This window comes from Saimiri boliviensis, chromosome 16 (assembly GCF_048565385.1).
Source record: "Saimiri boliviensis isolate mSaiBol1 chromosome 16, mSaiBol1.pri, whole genome shotgun sequence".
In the NCBI taxonomy this organism is placed as follows: Eukaryota; Metazoa; Chordata; class Mammalia; order Primates; family Cebidae; genus Saimiri; species Saimiri boliviensis.
Window position 1 is genome coordinate 66,558,182 of NC_133464.1, and position 27,619 is coordinate 66,585,800.

Genomic DNA, 27,619 nt, shown 5'->3' on the forward strand with positions numbered 1-27,619 from the left:
AAGGGAAAGAAAACTGGAGAGTGTCCCTGTTTTGTGTGGATTTGCTGCAAAGGGCAAACTCATTTGCAAGGATGACAGATCTTGAATTCAAAAAAAAATCCCTCCAACCCCCCATGGCTTATACTGAGAAGCATAAAAAGGTACGAGAAGGTTGGCAGCGCCCTCTTGCTGGAGGCATGCAGTGGGGACTTGGCCCAGTTGCCCTGTGGGCAGAGGGCTGGGCTGTCAGGATACAGAAGTCACATCCAGGCCCAGAGCTTTCCATCCCCACTCCAGGAGGGTGGGAAGCGACAGCCACAAACGACAGGGACGCCAGCAGTCCTGCTCTGCTCTATTGTTATCACACGGATTTCTAGTGCAAAAATAACGGTAATTGCTCCCTTGTACTTAGCATTGATTATGAGCCAAAGGCAGCACTGAATTTTTTCATGCATTATCTCATTTAGTCCTTACACAGCCCAGTGAGGTAGCAGCTCCCATTTCACAGAGGAGGACCATGTCTGTCTGAGCGTACTCCTAACTACCCTGATGGGTAACAACAATATTGAAGGAATTTTAAAAGAAAAATATGCCCATAACTCCACACTTCTTTACACTTGTAACCAATTTCTTTGCATTTTTATGATAAACTTATACTCCATATTTTCATTTTTTCATATACATGTCATCACTCTCAGTATCATTATCATTCAGTCCTTCCCTGGGACTGAAAGGAAGACACTCTGCCTGGAAATGATTGTCGTCCATCAGGTCCCTCGGGATCTGTGTTACATCCATGCGTACCCAGTGAACATTTGCTGAGTACTTTGATGTGGCAAGCACTGTGCCGGGTGATCCCGGGGTAAGTACAAACCCCCGGTTCAGCCCAGTGTGAGAGAGAATGCAAACACTCATTTGCATAAAGCATTTATTTGGAGGAAGCGCTCATTTGCATAACATACTCATTTTCATACCTGAGATGGCCCCTGCGCCAGCCCAGGCTGCAGAGCCTGGTCCAGGTTCCAGGGTGATGAGAATGATGGTGAGAACTTGACCCAAGGTTGTCTTTACTTTTGTTCTCCTTGAAGCAGCCAACCAGCAGCAAAAGGGACACAGACGGAGATGCGACAGGGGAAACAGGGTTCCCTGAGCCTTGGCCCGGTACTCTGTGGTCCTGACAGCTGGTGTGGATTTCAGACCACCAGGATGGAGGAGGGTGGAACTGCCGCCTCACGTCCTGGGAATTCCTAGCCTCGTCAGACACCAGAAGCAACTCGTGTGACTCAAAAAGGCAGAAATCCTGCCACTCGGCCTGGAATGTCACGGTTCTAGGTGGTCACTGTGCAGTGGAACCTTGTGGACGTGTTCTCTGTGTGTCCCGTACTAAACGGTAGTCTGTAGGTGCATATGCTGCCGAGCACTCCATCAGTGACTGATGTGCCTGTGGAAATAGATTTGTAATTCTACTTAATTTTAACTAATTTAATGTTTTATTGTTTAATTCTATTTTAATTTTTGTGGTTACACAGTAGGTGTATATATTTATGGGGTATATGAGATGTTTTGATAACAGGCATGCAATGTGAAATAAGCAAATCATAGAGAATGGGGCATCCATCCCCTTAAGCATTGACCCTTTGGGTTACAGACAATCCAATTATACGCTTAGAATTATTTTTAAATGTACAATTAAGTTATTATTGACTATACTCACCCTGTTGTGCTATCAAATAGTAGTTCTTATTCATTCTTTCTCTTTTTTATACCCACCTCCCCACCCCCGCCCCCCACTACCCTTCCAAGCCTCTGGTAACCAACCTTCTAGTCTCCATGTCTATGTCCATGACTTCAATTGTTTTGATTTTTAGATCCTACAAATAAGTGAGAACATGAGATGTTTGTCTTTCTGTGCCTATCTTATTTCACTTCACATAATGTCCTCCAGTTCCATCCGTGTAGTTGCAAATGACAGGATCTCATTCCTTTTTATGGTTGATTAGTACTCATAGATGTACCATATATTAATAATATGTATTATATATAATAGATGTACCATATATTAATAATATATAATATATATATGTATATATATATACATATTTGAGACAGAGTCTTGGTCTATCCTCTAGGCTGGAGTGCAGTGGCACGATCTTGGCTCACTGCAACCTCCACCTCCTGGGTTCCAGCGATTCTCCTGCTTCAGTCTCCCAAGTAGCTGGGATTACAGGCACCTGACACCACGCCCAGTTAATTTTTGTATTTTTAGTAGAGATGGGGTTTCATCATGTTGGCCAGGCTGGTCTTGAACTCCTTACCTCAGGCGATCTGCCCACCTTGGCCTCCCAAAGTGCTGGAATTACAGGCATGAGCCGCCACTCCCAGCCTATGTACCATATTTTCTTTATCCATTCATCTGTTGATGGACACTAGTTGGCTCCTAAATCTTAGGCATTGTAAACACTGCTGCAACAAACATAGGAGTGCAGATATCTCTTCAATATGCTGATTTCCTTTCTTTTGGATATATACCCAGCAGTGGGATTGCTGAATCATATGGTAGCCCAATTTTTATTTTTTTGAGGAACCTCCAAACTGTTCTCCACAGGAGTTGTACTAAATTTTCACTAATTTAAATTCATATTGTAAACAGCCACATGTGACTACTGGCTACCATATTGGACAGTAAAAATCTAGACTGTTGATGCCAGGCTAGCCAGCTCTGGGACAGCCTTTCTGACTCCAGGCCTGTGTTGCAGGGAGGGCCCACAAGTTTTCTATCCATGCCCCTTAGGAACTCTGTGAGCAGACCTGGCTTGTGTCCTTATGTGTGTATGCATCCTTGGTTTTCACAGCAGTATGACTTTCCTATGCCTTGCATGTAGGTGGGCAGGGAGCAGAGAAGAACAGCTGCTTGCATCAAGCACATTTTTTCTTGCAACCAAGCCAACTCGGGCTGATTTAAGCAGACTATACACACCTTACAAGGATATCGAGAGGCTCACATATTCAGCAGGAGGGCAGAAGAACTAAGTTCAGGCTCCTACAGCCTGGACAGTGGCTTGGGTCAAGTGAGGAGGTCACAGTCTCCAATGCTGATATGCTGACTCCAGTCACTGGATACCCCCAGTCAGTGTGCTGCACATGCTGTCCTAAAGAGATTATCCTTCTGCAGCCACTGCCAGCACCCTTGTCATGGTTATAACTTGGGGGCGATGTGTCTGCTTGGTGGTGACTGGGCCATCTGGCCACCTGCTAGCTGCAAAGGAGGCTAGAAAAGTAAGTAGCTGCCACTTTCAGCCTCTGCAATGGGAGGCAAGATCTGCCTTAGCTCAGGGAATTCCACAAAGCCAAGGAGGGGGCTCAGATGCTCAGCAATGATAAGAATGAATATTCATTCATGACAACTGCATAAACTCATTCAAACCTCCATTGAGGCAAGCGAAAACTGCATCCTGAATCCCTAGATTCCAGAAAGCCTATTGTGAATCTAGGCAGGCTAACAGGAAATTACAGCCAAGTCCCATTGTACTGGCCACCCTGTAGAACTGCCTTCCCCAAGGGGCATGTGATGTGGTACCATAGGACAGAAAAGATGTTATATGACACAGCCCCATGAAACATGTCTATCCTAAGGACAATGTCCATAACATGTATAGTGTCCATTCGCTCAGGACATTGTTCGTGACCCCTCACAGGGTCCTTTTTATGGGAAACTATGAGCGAAGTTCCTCTTAGGCCTCAGTAACTGGAAAAGCTGTGCTTTGCCTGACCAGCCATGAACAGCGTGAATCAAGGAACTGACAGGCAGCAGTTTGGGCTGGCTCCTGGAAAGCTGGGGGCCAAAGCCATGGCCCACCAAGAAGACCCCAGAGTAAATATTTTACATAAATTTTTTTATTTCCTTGTGCTCTGATCTTGTCACCAACTTTCAAGTGAATGGTTTATTTTAAAGTTCAATTATAGTTTGTAACCCACCTCAACTCCTTCTTGGGGCAAGTCAAAATAAAAAAAATAATAATGTCAGCCCGTAAGTATGACAATGGATCATTTCAACGTGCAGAAGATGCAAAAGGGCCAGTGGGCTCTGCCTGGGAAAATGGGGAGATGGAGGCTGCAGAAAACTCCTACGAGGGCCCCCTTTGGAGGATGAAGAGGTGGATGTTCCTTCATGAAGAGGACAAGGCAAGGGGGCCCTTCCAGGTATCAGGAGCAAAACCAATATTGACGTTTGGTTTCCAGCCCTTTGTTCCTAACATTCCCTGCTGCAGTCTGGAGGTGGGGTTTTAACACCCAGGTTCCTGGATAGTTTTCTCTGACTCATTTTTGCCTTCCACATTTTTCTAATTGTAGGGGGGCTGGAGCAGAGTGGGAGAGGACTCTGGTGCTAAATTAAAAGGCTATTTTCTGGCCCTGCTTCGATCCCATCTGCCCCATTTGGCTTCCATCCCCTTGACAGGTGGGCCTGGCACCGCAGCTCGGGCCTCTCAGTTAATTGTGGGCGGCTCTGAAAAGGCCTGTTCACTCACTTAGGAAAGAAACACCCAAATAAATCCACCCCCTTTGGTGGATTTAGCAGCCAAAGTAGCTTTCTAGAGAGCAAATGGTGCCAGACCAATTTAATTTCCTTGTCTGATAGAATGAAAGAGCGCACAGATAAGGAAACAAGCAATAGATGCAATCTCCCGGGCTGCACAAGAGCTGCGATGCTGCCCGACGTGATATCCTCATCAGCCGAGCAAAATGGCAGGGTCACTGTGGAGTGAAATATAGAGGGGTCAAGTAGCACTTGATGGTCCAAATGCCTGAGTCCCTAAAGCCCTGGGTAGAACCCAGGCTCTTCAGCCAAGGATTGAGGTGGAGTGTTTCACAGATCCTCCTGAGACTGAAGAGTTCCTTTGTCTTACAATTTGGTGACCTTCCTGATGAGCTTCAAGCAAGGTGCAGAGAATCTCTCATGGGAGGGGGTGGTGTGGCTGCAGGGGACCCTTGGTGGTGGGAAGCTTTACTGGGCTACGGAGACATGGCTCTCCAGAGAAGGGGCTCTTCTTCCCTGGGCCTGGCACCTTTTCTGTGAAACAGCATTTATGTTTTAAAGAGCCTGGCCTTGGGTGTCTTGGGTGTCAGGCAGACACTCAGATTTGTGTGCCATCTTTGATTCTTCTTATTAGCTGCATGTGCTCAGATGAGTCATTTACCCTTTCCTGACCTCAGTTTCTTTGTCTGTGCAATGGGAAAAATTCTGCGTACTTTGTTGTATACCGAGCATTAGAGGCTGAAATGAGTGTAAATGCACAGTGCCTGGCAGTCAGTAGCCATAATAAATGTCTTTCCTTCTCCCTCCTCACTCAGGCTTCCCAGTGCACCTCAAATGGTTTGTGCCCAATGAAACAGCACTGGTTATATTAGCCCAGATATACCGTTGTCACAAGGGGCCTATGTAATAAAATGAAAATCCCTCAGGGTCTCAGAGCCCCAGGACAAGAGCTGTATAATAAGACATAATCAAATAAAAAGTAAAGCACGCAGGAGCATAAGGACAAATGAATATAGCCAGTTGGACTTTGTATTCGGGCTCTCCAAAGAAACAGAATCAATGGGAGGTGAAGATAGAAGGGGAGATCTATTTTAAGAGATTCGCTCAGGAGGTTATAGAAGCTGGCAAGTCGAAAATCTGCCAGGTGGGTCACCAGGCTGGAGACCCAGGGAAGAACTTATGCCACAGCTGAAGTCTGAAGGCTGCCTGCTGGCAAAACTCCTTCTTGCTTGGAGGAGGTCAGTATTTGTTCTATGAAAATCTTCGACTGACTGGAAAAGGCCCACCCACATTATGGTGGGCAATCTGCTTTACTTAAATTCCTCCTATTAGAATGTTAATCTCATCCAAAAACATCCCACAAAAACATCCAGAATAATGTTTGACCAAACACCTGGGTACCGTAGCCCAGCCAATTTGACACATAAATTAACCACCAGCTCAGGGGAGCCTTGTTTCAATCCCCCACCTCTTCCCCTACTGGGTTAGGAGATACCTTCTCCGCTCCCAGGGCCCATAGTCTTCTTAGAGGCAGGGCTTATGGCCTACCCAGCTGCGTAACCTAGTGACTGGCATAGGGCCAGGCACATAGTAAGTGCTTAATAAATGCTTATTGTTTGTACAAGAACTAAGAGATTGTAGGTGCTTAGCGAATCCACTGATAGCCCTTCTGTCATCTTCTTGAACTGGGAGGATGCAGGAGAGTCCTTAGTCTGTCCCGCTCCATCTGGACTTAGCTCCACCCAGGAATATACATGGCAGCATGAAGACTACCTGCCAGCTTTCCCACTTACTGGCTGTGTGATTCCAGACAGCATACTTCACCACTGTGGCACAGACTGGGCACTCAACACACAACAGCTCTCATTCCATGAAACCAAGCTCAGCCAGAGAAATGCCTACAGGGTAAGTTAACCAGACAGTATGCATTCTGACACACCCTGAGAAAAGTTTAGAGGATCTCTGGCCCAGGCTTAGGGTGAAGCAAGACACGACAATGCTGGGGAGGACAATCAGGGCACTGTTATTTGAGTCTCTGTAAAGTGTTGGACACATTTGATTCCATCAGTAAATCATCACGACTTTCTGGGCAGGGAGGGCTTTTGAAAGTGTTTTGTGGCATGAGCCTATGGACCTCTCACCAAATAATGTTTTCAACTGCATATAAAAATATTACAAAGAAAACCAATTAATTTAAAATGCAGTTTTTATAAAATTAAAAAAACATTTGTGATATCATGGTGTATGTCCCTCATTACTAATGCATTAAATATCTAGCAGCAAGTCTAAGAGCAACTGTAATTTTGAACTGGATGAATACAAATGATATTTGGAGTTATCTGCAACAACTGTAATGTAATATGGAAATGTCCGTGGTTTGTACCAGTGACAAAGTCACAGGATGCTAACAAATGTTGCTTACATTCATAATCAAAGAAAATGCTAAATTGTAGTTAGAAATTTGTACAAACAAAAAAATTTTTTTCCAATCCAAGTACAAAGACCCTCCTCCATTTCATATAGTTTCCTTGGATGTCCATTATTAAAGTAAGTATTTTTATCCCCAATTTACAAATGAGGAAACAGGTGTTCAGAGAAGTTAAGCAACCTTTCAAAGATCACACAGTAAGTGAAAGAGCCAGGGCTCAAACTCAGAAGTGCTGTTTGCCCCCTAAAGTTTGTTCTGTTTTCACTATACACATTAGTGCTTCTCAATCACGCTCACTTGTGAATTTGTGAAAATGCATATTCCTAGGCACCACCACTAGAGATTCTGACTCAGCAGATCTGTGGCAGGGTCTGAGATTCTGCATTTCTGACCAGCTCTTTGATAATGCTGTGCTGCTGATCCTGGGACCACAATGAACTTCCCAACAATGATTGGGGGAAACGCTCTTCGCCAAGTCCTAGATTTCAGAGCAGGTGAAAGAGACAAATGGGTCGCCCAGGCCTTCCTTGACTTCTGAGCAAGTGAAAGAGACGATCACTTTGGACAGTTGCACTGAAAGTCAGAGAGCCTCCGCAGTCAGCTGTGCAGGTGCAGGCTTGTTCTCACCACCCCTCTCTCTCCTTCCCCCTTTCCTTACCATAGCTCTTTAAGCTGTCTGCTTTGATTATAATACTTCTCCAGGCTGCCCTTTCATTCCGTTTTAAGCTAGTTTCACCTTGATAAAAGTGCTGTGGGGGAAGGAAAGCCCTCAGAGTCATTTGCCCTCAGGCCCTGGGGCCCGCCCCCAACTCCCCCTGCTGCCTTCCTGAGCTGTGCTCCTGCAGAGCCCTCCCAGACAGGCCCGGCTCTGTGCCTGGGCCTCACTCAGCCTGTATCTACTCCAGGGATGCTCAATGTTGGCTGGATATGGAGAAATACTGTTGCCTGGCTCCCACACCAGAAAGTCTGATGGTCTGGGGTGCTGCCTTGTAAGGGTTCTAAGAAACAGGCAAAGCAGAGGATCACTGGTTTAGTGAAAGGAATTGAATTGTGCACACACATTTATGGAGCACCAGTCAGGTGTCAGGCACTATGTTCAGTGTGTTACATGCATTATCATTCTCACAGCAATCCTGTGAAGTAGGTGATATACCTCCATTTTACAGTAAATTGTCCAAAGCCACATAACAAGTAAGTATATGACCCAGAATTTAAATCCACATCAGCCTTCGTCCAAAGTCCAAGTTCATGAAATCCTGCTATTTCTCTGTGGAGATTACATAAAAGTGGCAACATTCTCTCTTACACCCAGGTCCGGGGTCTTCCTTTTAAATCACAGTGTTCATTCTTTTTGCTGTGATCAAGTGTTTAAAAAATGTCACGATCTACAAATCCATCAGGCTGTACCTTAAAGAGGTTTGAAGATCTACAAGGTCTCTTCCAGTTCCAGCTTTAGCTTCGGAAGTCTATTTGTCACAAAAGTGCCTCCTGTTCATTCCACTGGATGCCTCCTCTGGCGTCCTAAATGCAACATGACAAGTGACAAATGTTCTGAAAGGTAGGGAGGGCCTTGGACTACAATCATGTTGGAATGAATGACTACCCTGAGCAGACTAAATTAATTACCCAGCATTCACTTTAAGCCAGGAGAGAAGTTTTCAGGAACTTAGGCTGAGTCTTAAGCTCCCTGCAGCAGGATAAGGGGGAAAGAGGACAGACTATGGGGGTAGAAGGTCCGGAAGCAGATCCAACCCTACCCCTTCCTGACCATGTGATTCTATGAAAAGTACTTATGTTCTTGAACATCTTCTTTGTGAAATTAATCTTTACATTTAGCATTAATTATAAGGCACATACATTACTATATCACAAATGTTTTTTAATTTTATAAAAGTGTTTTAAACTAATTGGTTCCCTGTGATTTTGTTGTCGTTGTTGTTATACATTTGAAAACATTATTTGAAAACAGATTCATAGCTAACTGGGTGTTGTAAGGATAAAAAAATATAAAAAGAACATTTGACACAAATATCAGGTACTCAGTAATTAACAGCTATTAATATTATCATACCTTGCTTTACCATAAACCTGGCCAAAGGACTATTTCTTTTTTCTAAATGTTCTTGGATGAAATTTTCAGCTGTTAAACACGTATTCTTATTTAGCCACAAGTATTGATAGTTATTTAATAAAAATATTCAAATTTCATTACGATGTCGTTGTAAATACAATGGCCCAAATTCCAATCTAGAGATGTGCATATTTATCTACAGCCATTTTCTGTAAGATCAATTCCTAAGGCTTTACATGAATATGTACCAGAAGAGACCCCAGGAAAAAAAAAAAAGAATATAGCTGAGATTAAGATGTTGGAAATACTGGTAGTTTGTTATCCACCGTTTTAAAAATCCACTTGTAATATTTGTACAGTGCTTGAAATAAAAGCAGTGGAGTAAAAAAGATAGGCAGGGAAAACGAGCATTTTTTTGAAAAGCTATCATGTACAGGTACTAAGCAGCCATGTCTGTATCTATGAAATCATTAAACTCTCCAAATAACTCTGAAGTATGTATTATTATTACACCCATTTTATGGGTCAGAACACCAAAAGAGAACTTACAAAACTTCCACAAGATTACTGTGCTAATAGAGTGGGTCAGGGATTGAAACTGAGGTCAGCGTGACTTGGAAATGTGTGCTCCTTCTACAGGTCCCATGGCCATCAGTGAGTACCTAATGCAAGTGGCTCAGCAAAGGCTATGTCCTGTCAGAGTCACACAGCTTGTTAGCTTCAGACTAGGAGACTAGAACCCACATCTTCATTCCTCAAAGTTACAGGAACTCAGGTATGCTCTTTTTTTTTTTTTTTTTTAGATAAGAGTCTAGCTCTCTCATCCAGGCTAGAGTGCAGTGGTGTGATCTTAACTCACTGCTACCTCCGCCTCCCAGGTTCAAGCAATTCTGTCTCAGTCTCCCAAGCAGCTGGGGCCATAGGCACATGCCACCATGCCTGGCTACTTTTTTGTATTTTTAGTAGAGATGGGGTTTCACTGTGTTAGCCAGGATGGTCTTGATCTCCTGACCTTTTGATCCACCCATCTTGGCCTGCCAAGTGCTAGGATTACAGGTATGAGCCACTGCCCCTGGCCAGTGTGTTCTTTCTTTGAGAAAAAATTGCCTCCATCAGATATATTTTTTAAAAAAATTTATAAAGTCCTCAAGTAAATCTTTATAGCATAATTTAGGTTAGATGGCAGTATATCAGAAAATACCCTGAGAGTAACCTAGAGATGTGTTGCTACACCCCCTCCCCTCCCCTTCCAAAGCACTTTGGGTGGGTAGGTGAGTTTCCCAAGCGGCATCAGCATAAATATTAGCATCATGAAAAGAAACACTAGGCATGATCTTCCTTTGAAAGTGGATCAAATTGGCAACACATGTATGTGTGTCTGCTTAATGGAGTCAGGGGAGAACAAGACCAAAGATGACTTCATGTCAAGTGAAAAACATCTTCATATAGAGCTGAACATATGCAGATCCCATTAGAGCAATGCAAGTCACTTGCAGATGTTACCTGGCAGCTTTGCACCTGGCTCTGTGAAAAATACTAATTGGCTTCAAGTTACAGTCAGACACCTGATTGGCTGGGATGTAAAATAAAAATTTAAATCCACCCGTGTGGGAGGTTTGCAGCATGGAGCCTATATACAGCATTCTATGCAGAGTCCGTGCTTGGCATTGGTGAACTCCTATTCCGAGTTCCAGATAGAAAACTTAAAATGATGCAGTTTACCCAAGGTGGATTTAAACAAACAGAAGATTTTCCAGCTATCTGCAATATGGAACAAAGATTCACACCTGGAACTGGACATAACAAATACCAACTTCAAATTTGGTGCTCTTAGGCCGAGGATGAGACACTTCCTCCATGTACAAAAGAAAATGGTTCAACCTTCTAGCAACTACTCTGCAAATGCAAAATGGTTCTTGGATGACAAAATCAATGTTACTGTGTCTTGCAAAAATATTAATAATGCCTTGAACAAACACTTCTCTTCGAGGAGTCCAGAACATGCTGGGCCCCTTTCTTCTCATTACTCCCTATGACCTTCATGTAAGTCTCACTGTCTCTCTCTGTGGGCAGGTCGGTGGGTGGTATTTCAGAAGGGGCAACAAGGCAAGGCAGCTTGGGGATTTGGGCTGTGGACCCAGAACTCCTTGACTGAGCAGCAGGAACCATGCCTCAGTGCCCTGATGCTGTCTAGCAGGCGGATGCAAGTGTAACTGGTGCAAAAGTGAAAAAAGGCCAAAAGCAGGAGAGGACAAAGGATGAGAAAGATTGTGGATTCGTAACTCCCAGACAGCAAAGACCAAAAGCTCTTAGACTAAGCAGCCTCAAGAACAAGAAATGGTTGCTGATGAGGGTTAGAAGGGAGACACAGAACCTAGAGGAGAGCAAAGAGTCAACTGCCACACATTTCATCATGTGATCCAGAAAGTAGGAACCCTCGTCAGGAACCAGAACACCAAAAATCTCTAAACCTCTTTTGGTTGATCAATTTGGCCCCTAAAGACAACACTACAGCAATTCCACTGCTGCTACTGAATGAGGCACTGAGCAATTACTGCCTGGCCTATTGCTGACCCCACGAACTAGGTGTTCATGGCTCTAGGTATTTCTGGTCAGTTTACACGGGTGACATATTTGTCAGCCAGGTTGTTTTTCTTTCTCCAGGAGGAACTGTTGACCAGGCTTTGAGGGATAACACTGTATTCCCTTGATATTATTAAATACAAGAGACCCTCAGACCTTCTGACACCAGAGACTTTATTCAGAGTCCTAAGGGGAGAAGCTGCAAAGAACTGAGGGCATTACTGAGCCACATACCACATCTGAGGGATTTCTCTCTTAGGCCTTCTTGCTCTATTAAAAATTCAGTCCAAAATGGAGATGGTGACACATTACAATCATCTATTTGTCTCTGCATTTCTACATAGAGCACATGCAGGGAATAGCTGCTTCACAAATATTTTGAGTAAAAAAATGTAAACTAATAACTTCATCAGTTGTATCTGTTTTCAGGTTTCCCATACACGATACATATTCTTACATGGTTTCAGGTCATGATAATATGTATTCAATTATGTCTATACAGAAAATTGATGTTCCATACATAAATCCCAGCAACAGCATCAAATAGAACACACTCACTGTGGGAGTCTGTGTATTGTTCTTAATTCACCAGACTGCTGTAAAAAACATATTCATCTCTTGACAAAACAAATCCAAGCTCCTGTTTACGGTAGACAGGCCCTTTATGTTACGTGAGCCCAACACTACCAGTCCTCCTCCTCCTACAGCTTTGAAAACAGATCCCTGGATGGTGCCCATGACATCATGAAACCTCAGGCCAGTTAAGCAACTGCAACATACACTCTGCCCACGGAATGTCTAACTGGCCTTAGTAAATATTAAGATGTGACCACTTCATGGGGCAGGAGGTGTTGGTATGTGTGTGTGCCTGCATGTATACATACACGAGAGGTGGGGAAATACAATGGAAGAGCCAGAGAGGGGAAACAGAGGGCACATCTGTCTGTATTCTCCTCCAGTTGGAAGTTGAAAACAGTGACCTTATTCTTTAAGTTCCAGGCGTTTGTGCAGTCATATTCAATAATATATTCTGGGGCTGACAGTTCAGATGTTTCAGCATTTCTATCACCATTGCCTATGTTTAGAGTTCTTTATGCAATCAAAAGTGCTAAGGCCAAAAATTGATATAAAGATAACAGAGGCAAGATATAAGTAAATAAACCAAGGAACTAGGCACTTTTCCTTGGTATTTGCATTACAAGCTAAATATAAAAATCAATTTTAAAGTATTATTGGGCTGATTTCTATTTTTTCCCTTATTTTGGTATGAGAGATAAAAATCCAAGTTTCAATAATGGCTTCTGAGAAAACTCACATCTATGATTTGGGTTTCTAATAGCTGCTTTTAAAAGTGAACCAGTCAATACTGTGTCCTGAGGGACAACTAGGCTGAGCATCTCATGAGGAAGTAAAGGGAAATGTAGAAAACAATGAAAGACTAACATAGACTTTTAATGAACAAAAGAGCTCACAGTGTAGATGAAGTTATGTAACAGACAAGGTGATCTTCAACAGTTACACAACAGAAAAACTGAATATAAATTCAATTCAATTTTGGCAGGTCAGATTTTATTTTAACTGCATTGGGAAAACCACATAGATAAAACTATCTTATTGCTTATCTTTTACAATTTTAAAGCAAAACAAACACAACGGTATTTTATTTATTTTTGGGTATCCCTATTTTCACATATTGGCTAAAAAAAAAGAAAAAAAGAAAAGAAAAAAGAAAAACCTCTGCTTACAAGAAAGAAAAAAAAAACCAAACAAGAATATAGTATGTAAGTGAGTACAAAATGGGATGGTGTAGAAGACAAACTGATTACCTAAGTCCCAAGAAATCAAGAAACAAAGCGTCACTCAGATCCAAGCAGGGTTAACCAGGGAAGGCTGCATTTCTGTGTGTACCTGCTGCTTTCTTCAGCACCGCACTACACAACATTCTGGGACAGCCTGAGAGATGCACACTATACAAATACAGTCTCACATCTCACCACCAAAGCACAAACATTCCAGAGGCATGGAAGCCAAAGGGTAAACACTTCCACAGTCAACTCTTTTTTTTTTTTTTTTTTTTTTTTTTTTTGAGACAGAGTTTCGCTCTTGTTACCCAGGCTGGAGTGCAATGGCGCGATCTCGGCTCACCGCAACCTCCGCCTCCTGGGTTCAGGCAATTCTCCTGCCTCAGCCTCCCGAGTAGCTGGGATTACAGGCACGTGCCACTATGCCCAGCTAATTTTTTGTATTTTTAGTACAGACGGGGTTTCACTATGTTGACCGGGATGGTCTCGATCTCTCGACCTCGTGATCTACCCGCCTCGGCCTCCCAAAGTGCTGGGATTACAGGCTTGAGCCACCGCGCCCGGCCCCACAGTCAACTCTTAAACTATTCACATTTACAGAAGGAAAGAGCAAAGCCACCGCTAATCCAAGAATAGATACATGGAAAGATCACAGAGTTGGTTTTGGAATACGCTTTTTGAATATAGGTGTATCCTGTGTTCAAGAACTCACAAGTCTGTTATGAATGTTAGTCATAAGGAGTTAGAAACCTTTTCACCATTTATTATAGCTACCGGAAATAGTTCACTGAATAATTTCAAAGACACATTCTTAGATTGGTAACCAAAGTTCCACTGATTCCACCAGACAATGTAGAACTATATAGATAAAATTTTGGAATTGGCAAAAAAGTATGGCATGGACAAATAACCCTGTCCAAAATTGAAAATAAATAGCAGAAAACAATTTTTTTAAATTCTACAAAAGTACAAAAATTCCCTTTCAATTGGTGCAAGTTACCTGCTTTCAGTTGTCTTGTTTTCCATTGCCTCTGCTCCTTTCAATCAATCGGTCTTCTTGTCTCCGTCTTGAATACACTGAGCTCTCTCCTCATTTCTTGTGCAAGGTCTGCTGCTTCACTTTAACGAGCTGTCTTCTGAACCTTGCTCTGGATGTTCTCCTTGAAAGCTCTTGCCTATGAACATTTCAGATAAAATCTTATCGAGCTTTCTCCATCCTCATTCTGAGTCAGAGAAACTCACTCCACTAAACCTTACAACAGAACTTTTGCTATGTACTCTTGGATGGACACCCTAAGCTTCTAGGGAAGAATTAAAGATTAGGTACTCCTTGCTCATGACGCATGATGACACTGGATCCTTTTGTAAACATAATTTCACATTTTCACAAGGTCACAGGCATCAAAGAATGAGCCCAAAGTCATACAATGAGCCAAAAGTCATATATGAGTGTGATATATAAACAGTATGTGTTTCAGAGTCTGAATTCAGATCTTAGTCCCACCACTTACTGGCTATGTAATGTTGGGAAAGATCTTAAACTCCTCTGAGCCTTTGTTTCTTAATCTGTAAAATGGGGATACATAATAGTGGCTATCTCTTAGGCTAGCTAGGAAAATCAAGGTAACATAGGTAGAATGTTTGGCACAGGTACTAAACAAATATTAGCTAATATTATTATAATATTATTATTGGTTTTCTTAAAATGAACTCATTCTAATTATTGACCATTAGCATTATAGTTTAGTAGATGTCCATAATGAACCAGTATCTCTACATGATTTTTATCCTGTCATAACTGAAATTTGCCACTGTTGCCTTCCCCCATCTAAGTTGAGATATTAATTTGAAATTTATGGCCAACATCTAGCCTGAGTGATCATATTCTAACCATGTGAAATTAAACTCCCTCTTAATGTTGAAGATTTACTATCTATTTCTCTGTATCTATGTAATATAGTCTGTTCAGACTTAAAATTTTGATCAGTGCTGCTAGACATTGTTGAATAAAACAGAGGGGGAAAGGGTTATTATGGCAGGATGAGAAATGAACAGTACTTAATGAACTTGCATTTCAATTGAGAGAGTTTTTAATAAAAAAGAAAGCTTTTTATAAATTCTTTTGCTCAGCAACAATAAAAAGAGGAAAAGAGCACTCAGCTGGGAACAATAGCTACTCAGCTCATAAAAAATCATTAGAAGGAACATTTTCTTTGTCCACCATGCCCAGCAATTTCGCTGGTGGGCAATGATCCAGATCACTTAGGTTCCACCTATAAAAATGAGTCCAGAGAACCTTCTCAATTTTTCCAGCTAATAAATTATGCTAACAAAAATCCCAATATCTTAATGTAATGCCACCGTAAGTAAAATTTTGACTCATAATTCACGGAATCTTTTTGACTAGATGATAGTGATCCAGCATTCACAGTATTTGCTCTTTGGGATGCTTTTCCATTAGAAGGGAGGGACTATAATGACACGTTTACTCACTCCCATCAAATCGTCCTTGCAGCCAGGGGCCTGTATCTGGTTGATGACTGTTGGGCGAGGTGCAGAGTGCCTGGGGACAGCATGGTTCCACTGTGTGAAATGAGCTGGTTTTCTTTTCACTGCAGTCTCTGTAGCTCATCTTAAGTTGGTTTAGAGAAACTTCATATTCTTCACATAAAAGGCCGGGCTGATTCATCTTCTCCCATGAATGACATTAAACTGTACTAAGCTAATTGTCAAGTGTGTTGAAGGCAAGTCAATAAAAGCTCTTTTCTGTGTGCAAGGTTCCCCATGACAACCAAAAGATTTCTGCACATAAATAAATATGTTATTTCTAATGACCCTGCTGGGCAATCATAAGCATGACCATTAATGTAACTCTTACTTGTCTCATTAATTAAAAAGTATGGGGCAAAAAAGTCACCTGTTTAAGAATGCTTTTTTTTTTTTTTTGTATTTAGTTTGAACATGTTGAACATTTTAGGAATGAACTTATATCTTTACTGCCTGATATAGTTAAGTATTCAATATCTGCTGAATGTCTAAAATACATTTAATACAGAGTAAAGTGCTCTGAAGACTAAACAATGTATTCCAAGCCCAACATTTTTTCCTAATCTTCTCTCCACTTTTGACTTTATGTTGAAGATTGGCACCATCAACTAAGATCTAAATAGATCTACAGGGATGCCGTGTTCCCCTTTAATTAACTGTCCATATGACTTACACTTTCTCTGCAATCTGTTTTGTTTTTAAAAGGTCCTTCCTCGTCCCTCAGATTGCATCTAAGATGTAAGAATACACAGAAACTGCAATATCAACAAAGAGCTTAATTAAGGAGAATATGCAATGACAGCAAATACGAAAGTGCAATCTTTACTGAAGATAGGTAACCATTCAAATTAGCTTTTTACAGATAATAAGGAGTTGGGGGGTGGGTAGCTAGTGAAAATTCAGTTTTGTAAGTATACTGCCATTTAGAGAATTATACCTGGGTATCTGCAACAGTAAACAAGACAGATACGATCCCTGCTCTCAGAGAACTCATAATTCATGGTATTACTTTTGCTGGTTGCACTAGAAAAAGAGGAATACATTTTTTTAGCTTGGCCTTCAACTACATAGGTAGAGTTGTGGAGATCTGGGGATTAGGATGGCACCCTTAGGTACAAGGATAACAGCAGAAAAACAGTAATTGTATTTATTAACTGAAATTTTCTGAGCTTATACTCCAAGTAGCTATAGTTCAATTATATATGCCTGATTTTAAGTAATGCCTTCACAGATTTAAGGGAGAAAATATCCCAACCCTGTCCTGCTGCATATTAAAGATGACCACTGACTCAGTCCTATCCTCTCTTTGAATCTAGGCAGGCTCTGTAACTCTTAGACCAACTGAATATGGCACAACTGATGCCCGGACAGTTTCCAGACCCAGGAAGAACAATTTGGCAGCTTCTATTTTTTTGCCTCTTGGGCCACTCTCTAACTGCTATGGTGTGACGATGCTCTACCATCCCTAGGGATGAGCCTATGTAAACAGGAACCTATGCATGGAGGGAGGAACCAAGGCTCTCCGTCAACAACCAGGTCCAACTTTTTGGCCAGAGAAGTGGTGCCTCCAGCCTCAGTTAATGCTGCATGGAACAGAGATGAGCTGTCCCCACCATATTCTACCCAAATTGCAGATTTAAGGGCAAAATACATGATTACTGGGACATACTTGAAACTTTACCCTTAATCCAAGGTGGTTTTAAAGATAAAACTAATTAAATGGGGCAGTGAAAGTAAAAATTAAATTTTTTTGAGCATTTATGCGACTAAATGCTTTACACATCCTTATTCCCCATAATAACCTTATTAGATTTTCTTTATTTTATAGATACAAGTTATTGACTGGAAAATTAAGTAACTGCCCAAGTTCACATAACAGGAAGATAGTATTTAAAATCAGCTCTGACTTCAAGGCACCTGCAAAGAAAATGGGAATTAATGAAATTCCAAGCTAATGCTGGGGTGACTCAAATTCTCATGAATAAAGTATGGATTAGAAAAACATGACATCAATTAAAAGATGCATCTGAGGCTGCCCCAATATTCCTTAGCAGAACTTTCCAAATCAGCAGTAACATTTTCTGATGTACAGCATTCAGAAAACAGCAACATTATCTCAGTACGTACAACTTTATGCCTACTAAATACAAGTGCTCCAGAGTCAAGAGGTTACAAAGATGAATGGCAAGATCCTTGCTCTGAAGGTTCTTGCATTTTAGTATGAGAAATAAGGTATGTTACACAAAGAGTTGCTCACAAGGTACCAAGCTATAGTCCCTATATACCATCTGAAGAATAAAGTGCTACAGGAATTTATTCATTCACTCAACAAATATTTATTGGGTGCCAATTTAACAGTAAACAACAGACATGATGTCTGCTCTCAGAGAGCTGATAATTCATGATATTACTTGTGCTGGAAGCACCAGTAAAAGAAGGACACATTTTAGCTTGGCCTTCAGCTATGCCTAGACTTTGAGCAGGTGGAGATCTGGGGACTGGGATGGCGTTCTTAGGTACAAAGGTAACAGGAGAAAAATGAAAAACACTAAAGCATAAGAAAATGAGTAGGACATGTATAAGGACTTTAAAGCAAGAACCATATTTCATCGGCTTTAAGGTTCTACCAATTTTAAGTCAGGATCATTGTTTTATAAACCAAAAGAAAAAAGTGTTAAAGTTTTACAGAAGTGGTTCTCAACTGGGGGCGATTTTTGTTCTCTAAAGGACATTTGGCAATAACTGGAACCATTTTTGTTGTCACTGCTAATGAGAAATGACTAGTCTTTAGTAGTGATTGCTAATCATCTAAAATGCACAGGAGATCTCCCACAGAAAAAAGAATTATTTGGCCTAACATATCAATAATGCCAGGGTTGAGAACTCCTAAACTACAGAATGTTAGAAATTGAAAGATGTACCTAGGATATCTAAAAAGTATTTTAAGATAGAGAAAATGCAGTAGTTCTGTTTACCTGGAATTAACCCAAGAGTACTGGGGAATAATGCTGGCACTCTGTATCTGAATCTGTTCTCTCACCTTTGGAATAGTAAAGTGATAATGATCAGGGACTACGTTTTAAGAAATTAATTTTAATGCAGTGTAAGTCACAGGACTGGCCTTTGATGACCACTCAGTCCAACCCTTGCTTTCCAGAAACCCTGCACTCTAATCACACTAATTGATATATCTATTTCTGCTAATTCTCCTCTCAGGAGAAATAACACTGACTCATCTCACCAATCATATGGTATCTCTTATTTTTCTTTTTTAAAGCCCAGTTCTATGCCACAAACTCCACAAAGCTCCATGCCACTTATTCCTCCCTCATGCACTGTTTAACATATTCTCTTCTTCCTCTGAACTTTAAAAATATATCTGTAGCTAACCCTATTCACCATTTATGTGATTTATCCTTCTATGTATCCTTTGGGTCATGATCCATAACTGCTTCATACTTAAAACTCTCAGGGGACCCACAATAGTGACTAGCACATCAAAAGGGGTCAATAAATATTTGTAGATGAGTAATGAATAAATACACAGTACTGAAAGACTATAATTAAATACAAACTCCTCAGACTTTTCTCAGCCTTTCCTCACAGAACTCATTTTGTAAACCTGAATCATTTTAGTAGCTCTCCAAGCCCTCACACTTTAGCTATAGGGTATCAGAGAGAGCAGGGTTCTTGAACAAGTTCTTAAACCCTACTCTACAAAACACCATTTAATAAATTCCATTACATTTCAGATATCTCCAAGAGGTATCAGCCAGTGCTTGCTTGTTCTAAGACATTTTAAGCACGTTATATAGGTAAAGTCCCAAATTCCCTGAAAAAGAGAGACAATATAGGTACAAATATAAGCAATAAGATAATATCTACTCATTGCTCACAAATCCCAATTGCATTCTTTGACAGTTACACTTTTTGCATACGTGTGTGTGTGCACGTGTGCGTGTGTGTGTAGGAGGGAATTTAGAACATAGCAAAAATCTTAAAAATGTATGAATGTCACAAAGAAGAAAAAAGATTAGTTATAGAATTTTAAGGAGATCCTTTAAAAGATAAAAAAAAAAGCAAGACTATTAATATTTTATTGTTATACAGCCTAATGGTGGAAGGAAGGATGTGGTCAATGCTTACAGAAAATTAAGAAGACCATGTTTTAGAATATTTTGCAAGGCTTTTTTATTTTTTTTATTTTTTTCCCCCTTCAGCGTGATGCTTGAGCATCAATCAGTGTTTGGTTGTTGTTTCTAGTAAGTCTTTTGCTTCATTTATTTTGATTGCTAAGTAAGGAGATCCACCTGAGAGAAAAAAAGAAAAATGAATTAAAATGTACTTCATCATTGACATACTCTAAAGTCCCCTAAATATAAAAATACTCTTCTCTGATATTGTCTCACACATTAATCATCTGATGAATTATTTTATAAGCTAACTAGAAATCCAAACCATATAAATTAAACTTGATTAGTGAATTCCTACAACTATTCAACAATCAAAAAAACCTCTGAGAAAAATGATGGAAGAAAGGTACGATCAGAAATAACTTGAAAAACAATAAAATATTTCACTGGTCAGACATTCATCATTCATTTGACCAGAGAATGTTCTAAAATTAAGTGAATGGTTAGGTAAATAAAGTTACAGGCTTTCCCATGACTTCTTTTTTTTTTTTTTAAAGACATATTCATCTGTGAAGAGGGTATCTTTTTGAAGAAGGTAAATCAATTCAAGAGGTCTTTTAAAGTCCTAATCAAGGCTTACGATGTCACAAAAATAAAATGCATGTTTAAAAAGGCAACCATGGGAGGCCGTGGCAGGGGAATTGCTTGAACCTGGGAAGCTGAGGTTGCAATGGGCCGAGATCGCACCACTGCACTCAGGCCAGGTGACAGAGTTACAAAGAAAGCCGATAAAAGTTTAAAGTACTTGGTTATGAAATACACTGATTTCATGATTATGTTTGAAGATGATCTAGCAATCAGGAATTAGGCAGTGCCTATGTGGTGAGCTGTTTAAATTCTTAAGAGTTATCAGAGTGATATCCTCAATGTCCTGAATATCCTCAGCAAATATTAAAATATTAATTGAATTTAAACATAACCTTTAATTGATTGATATGCATTCTGGATATTTAAATCACAGGCCGTAATATGCTCACTCAGCAGTCAGAAAAAATGCTCTCCTGGTTAAAATACCTAGGTGCTGGCACTGAATCCTGACTGATGGCATATTTTAGATTTAATGAAAACAAAATGCTCTTGGCTGGATACAGTGGCTCACGCCTGTAATCCTAGCACGTTGGGAGACTGAGGTGAGAGGATCGCTTGACCCCAGGAGTTTGAGACCAACCTGGGCAATATAGTAAGACTCCATCTCTATAAAAAATTAAAAAGTTAGTTGGGTGTGGTGGTGCACACCTGTAGTCTGAATTACCGGAGAGGCTGAGGCTGCAATGAACCTTGATTGCGCCACTGCACTCCCGCTTGGGTTAAAGAGTGAGGCCCTATCTCCAAAAAAATAAAGAAAGAAAAAGAATAAAGAAAATAACATTTTTCAATCCCTCTCAGTTTTCTGGGGGAATTCACTGGGTTCCATTTAATTAGAACACTCAACCTTCACCCTTGGTATTTCTGTATCTTTGTACTTCTACCACTAAATATTGCCAGAGTTCTTCTGCTTCTGGCTACTGTGAACTATCATGTTTAAGACCAACCCTCCCACTGACACCCAACTAGAAGAGCTAAATAAAATATAAACACATCAGTATAAAAGCACTGGAGGGCTACCAAGTCAGTCAGGTCTTGAGGGCCAAGATCCTGATAAAGGAAATGCACTATGATGAGCCCAACATTCTGCACTGCTTTTTTCCTTCAAAGAAGCCAGACACAAAAGAGTATATAATACTATTCTATATGTGTGAAACTCTAAAATGACATGTCTAATCTGTAGTCTATGGCAAAAAGAAGAATGGTGACTGCCCAAGCTGTGGCGGGGGAGGGAAGGGAGACTGGCAATGGGAAGGAAAAAGGAATCTTTGGAGCTTATGGAAATGGTCTATGTCTGGATTGTTAGTGGTTACAGGCACAGATACATTTGCCAGAACTCATCAAATTGCACATTTAAATGGGGGATTCTATATAAATTATATCTCAATAAAGTTGATTAATAAAAATACATAGCAGACTATGTATTGTTTTAAGAGACTATACTTTTAAGAAATAGAAAAATATATACACTATCAAAAATAACGCTGACATTGCTATGCTAATTATGAGATGAAGTACGTTTTAAGGCAAAATCCAAAAATAAAATGGGCAAATTTATAGTGTTACAAGGGTCAGTCTACTGCTAAGAGAAAGCAATTTAAGTTTGAATATACCTAATAAGATAGCCTCAAAATATGCAAAAAAAAAAAAAAAAAAAAGGAGAAAACAAAAAGAAAAAACTCACAAATCCACAATCTTAGTGAGTGATGCCTCTTCTCAATAACGCATAAAACAAGTAGACAAGATGAGAGTAGGAACACTGAAGTAAAATAACATGAACAAACCTAATTTAACTGACACATAAAACATTCCACCCTACAAGTGCAGAATGTATCTTCTTTTAAACTGCACATGGAACATTTACTGTAACTGACCATGTGCAAGGCTATAAAGCAAGTCTCAACACACTTCAAAGATTAAAATAACAATAAATGGTTCTACTTAAAAGTGTGTTCCATGGACTAATGTTGATTTACAACTACTATTAGACCATAGACATATTTGGAAATTGAGAATAAGTGTTTAGAAAATATAGCTGTTTGATATAATATTGTATCCCTGTAAAACCTGGATATTATAATTTTCTAGTAATTTAATTTTCATTGTATTTTACAAAAGCAGTCAGTCCACTTGAGATGAGAGAGAAAAAAAAAAAGTCCTCCAACACAAAGAGTTCGAGAAACACTGAAAAAGAGTCTGTTAATTGACCATAGTAGAATTAAACTAGAAATGAGTAACAAACATATCCAGGGTATCCCAACATTTGAATCTTAATCAATACACTTCTAAATAACTCATGCATCAAGGAAGATATCACAATAGAAATTAACATCCAAGAGAGAGAATCAACATAGTGAAAGATTAGTTCTCTAAAAAAACTAACCAACTTCATGTCACAGCATGTTAAAATGTAAATGAAAGATAAATTCCAAGAAAAACAAAACTTCAATATGAGAAGAAATGAAAAATCAAAAGAATATTTAAGAAACTAAACATTAATTAAAAACCTTCCCATAAATAAAAATCCTGGTCATGAGTTTACTGAATTTTTCTGAAAAACAGAAAACACTTTTTAACTCTTTTATGAGGTAGCATATCTTTGATAACAAACCCTAGTGAAGATGTCACAGGGAAACCACAGACCCATATCTCTCATGAGCACAGGTGCAAAACAAACAAAATATTCACTCATCAAATGTGACTAGCTATTATGACCAAGTTATGTTTTTATCAGGAATGCAAGATTGGCTTACATATTGAAAAATTAATCAATGTAATTTAGCACATTAACAGAACAAAAAACAAATATATAATCATGTCAATAGGTTCAGAAAATTCAACACACATTCATAATAAAAATTTTCAGTAAAGCTCCTGCACAGCAAAAGAAATAAACAGCAGAATAAACAGAAAACCCACAGAGTAGGAGAAAATCTTCACAAACTGTGCATCTGACAAAGGGCTAATATCCAGAAGCTACAAGGAACTCAAACCAATCAGCAAGAAAAAAAATAATCCCATCAAAAAGTGGGCTAAGGACATGAAAAGACAATTCTCAAAAGAAGATAAACAAATGGCCAACAAACATATAAAAAATGCTCAATATCACTAATTATGAGGGAAATGCAAATCAAAACCACAATGCCATACCACCTTACTCCTACAAGAATGGCTATAATTAAACAATCAAAAATTATAAATGTTGGCATGGATGTGGTGAATAGGGAACACTTTTACACTGCTGGTGGGAGTATAAAGTAGTACAACCACCATGGAAAACAGTATGGAGATCCTTTAAAGAACTAAGTGTAGAACTGTTTGGTCCAGCAATCCCACTACTAGTTATCTTTCCACAGAAAAAGAAGTCATTATGTGAAAAAGACACTTGCACACCTTTATAGTAGCACAATTCACAATTGTAAAAATATGGAGCCAGCCTAAATGCCCATCAACCAACATGAGGATAAAGAAAATGTGGTACATATATATCATGGAAAACTACTCAGCCATAAAAAGAAATAAATAATGACATCTGCAGCAACCTGGATGGAACTGAAGACCATTATTCTATGTGAAGTAACTCCGAAATGGAAAACCAACATATATTCTCATTTATAAGTGAAAGCTAAGCTATGAGGACACGAGGACATAAGAATGATATAATGGACTTTGGAGTGGGGAGACAGAAAGGGAAGATGAGGGATGAAAGACTTACACATTGGGTACAGTGTACACTGCTTGGATGATGGGTGCACCAAAATCTCAGAAACCACCATGAGAAAGCTTTTCCATGCAACCAAATACCACTTGTTCCCGCAAAACTATTGAAATAAAAATAAAAATAAATAACAAATAATAACACTAAATGTGAATGGATTAAACAATCCAATCAAAAGGCAAAGGTTGTCAGACTGGATTAAACAACGTGATCCAGTCAGGTGCAGTGGCTCAATGCCTATAATTCCAGCACTTTGGGAGGCCTGGGCAGGAGATCACTTGAGTCCAGGAGTTTGAGGCTAGCCTGAGCAACACAGTAAGACCCTGTCTCTATTAAAAAGAGAGAAAAGAAGCAAACAAGGATTAACCAACTATATGTTCTCTACAGGAAACACACTTTAGATTTGAAGACAAATAAACTGAAAGTAAAAGGATGGAAAAAGACATATCCTGACAGCAGCAATCTCTGAAAAGCTAGACTAGCTAATGAGACAAAGTAAACTTTGAAACCAAAAATATTATTAGAGATGAAACGGGACATTTCATAATGAAAAAAGGGCCAATGAATCTGGAAAATGGAACAACTATAAACATATGTGCACCTAACAACAGAGCACCAAAACATATGAAGCAAAAACTAACCAAAACAAAAACAGAAATTAAAAAATGAAGAATATTTTATATTCTTCCAGTAGCAGATAGAACAAGCCACTTCCAATAATAGATAGAACAACCACACAAAAGATCAACAAGGAAACAGAAGACTTAATACTATAAACTAACAAGACCTAATAGATATTTATAGAACACTACCCAACAACAGAATATACAATTTTTCTCAAATGCACAGAGGATATTCTCCAGGACAGAGTATATATTAGGCCATAAAACAAAACTTAATAGGTTGAAGAGGACAGAAATAATACATTGTATTATCCAACCATAAAAAAATGACATTAAAAATGAGTAACACCATCTATAGCTTACAGGACACAGGGATAGGAGTGCAGAGAAATTTATAGCTATAAATGTCTATGTTAAAAAAGAAGACAGCTGGGCACAATGTGTCACACCTGTAATCTCAGCACTTTGGGAGGCTAAGTGGGGCGCAGATCACTTAATCTCAAGAATTTGAGACCACCCTGGGCAACATGGCAAAATGCTATCTCTACAAAAAATTCAAAATATATCTGAGCAGGGTGGCATGTGCCTGTAGTCCCAGCCACTCAGGAGGCTAAGGTGGAAGGATCACTTAAGCCCGGGAGGTCAAGGCTGCAGTGAGCCATGATTGTGCCACTGCACTCTAGTCTGGGTGACAGAAAAAAAAAAATCTCAAATAAATAACCTTCTATCTAAGACAATGAAAAAAGAAGAGAAACAACTATATGTCAATAAATTAGATAATTTAGAGAAAATGCACAAGGCTCCTAAAAGATATAAACTACTGATACTGACGTAAGCAAAGACAACTTGAATATTCCTCTAACAGACTGAATAAACAAAAACTTCCCACAAAGAAAAGCCCAGGCCCTGATGGCTTAGAGAAGAGAGAACACTTCCTAATTTATTTTATAAAGCCTGTATTATCTTCATACCAAATCAGACAAAGATATCACAAGAAAGCTACTGATCAACAAATATGGATCCTATAAATATGGATGCAAAGATTCTAAAACACAATACTAGCAAACCAAGCTCAGCAGCATATAAAAATAATTATAAACCATGACCAACCAAGGGATGCAGAAATTATAAACCTTGCATCCCTGTGGGATTTACCCACACAGGGATGCAAGCTTGGTGTAACCACTAAAATCAATTAACATAACCAATCTCATCAAAAGAAAATAAAATTCACATAATGATCTGAATACATGGAGAAAACGGGTTTGAAAAAATTCAACACCCTTTCGTGAAAAGAGCACCCAGCAAACTAGTAATAGAAAGAAGTTGTCTAAGTATTAGTATGTTTGTAGATAAAAAGTATCTATAAAAGACTCAGAGACTGAGTGGGGAAAAACTAGATGCTTTTCCTCAAACTCAGAAATAAGACAAGAATGTCTGTTCTTCATAATCCTAGTTAATATTGTAATGGAGTTTCAAGCCAGTCTAATGAGGTTAAAAAAAAAAGACATCCAGATTGGAAAGCAAGAAGTAAAACTATCACTATTCATAGGTGACATGATCTTGTATGCTGAAAATCCTAAAGAATCCACTGATAACTATTAGAACTAATAAATAAGTTCAGCAAGGTTGTGGGATAAAAGATCAATCAATATACAACTCAACTGTATTTCTATACATTTATAATAAACAACCTGAGAATAAAATTACAAGAATAATTCCATTCACAGTAACCTTAAAATGAATACAACAGGAATACATTTAATGAAAGAAGTGCAAAACTCAGACTTGTAAACTACAAAACATTGTTGAAAGAAATTAAGGAAGATCTACATAAACAGAAAAACATCCTGTCTCTGTGGATCAAAATACTTAACACTGTTAAAATGGCAAAATTCTCCACCCTAATTTACAGATTTAATGCAATTCTTATCAAAAATCCCAGCTTATTTCCTTGTAGAAATTGACAAGGTCGTTCTAAAATTCATATGGAATTATTATGGAAGGACCCAGAATAGCCAAAACAATTCCACAAAACAAGAATCAAGTAGGAGAATTCACATGTCACAATATTAAAACTTATTACAAAGCAACAGTAATCAAGACAGTGTGGTACTAGGACAAGGACAGACAGACCAATGGAACAGAACTGAGAACAGGAAGATGAGGGAACAATAGCTAAAGGGGTTTCTTTGGGGTTTCTTCCTGAGGTGATAAAACATTCCAAAATTGAGGGTGATGTTCGCATAGGTCTGAGAATAAACCAGAATTACTGAACTGTGTACACCTTAAGTGGATGGATTGAATTGTATGGCATGTGAATTATATCTCAATATAGCATTAAAAAATAAAGATCAGAGGATCTGAAGAAAAATATCTGAGTCAGATTCTATTTATCACATCATTAGAGAATCACAGAAACCCAGAGTTGGAAGGGTCTGAAAGGGTTCTACCTCTTACTCAATAAATGAATACCTTCTATGACATCCCTAACAAGTTGTTCTCTAGTAGTTTTCAATCAAATTACCTTTGCTGCCTCTATCTGCACATCACTTT

At 39.4% G+C, this 27,619-nt stretch overlaps 1 protein-coding gene across 3 annotated transcripts in view; it reads right to left on the reverse strand.

Annotated features, from left to right (window-relative positions):
* Positions 1–905: 905 nt before the first annotated feature.
* DNAJC15 (DnaJ heat shock protein family (Hsp40) member C15) overlaps positions 906–27,619 on the reverse strand; it is a 100,354-nt gene continuing 73,640 nt past the window's right edge. The window contains exons 6-8 of one of the 3 annotated variants that reach the window (XM_039473258.2): positions 14,398–20,254; positions 8,349–8,462; positions 906–1,420 (exon numbers count right to left, since the gene is read on the reverse strand). In XM_039473258.2, coding sequence (XP_039329192.1) covers positions 20,184–20,254 — 71 coding nt within the window. In that variant the 3' untranslated portion in view covers positions 906–1,420; positions 8,349–8,462; positions 14,398–20,183. Of the gene's footprint in view, positions 1,421–8,348; positions 8,463–10,049; positions 20,255–27,619 lie in introns of those variants that run through there. The other 2 variants (XM_074387777.1, XM_074387778.1) reach the window with 2 other exon arrangements.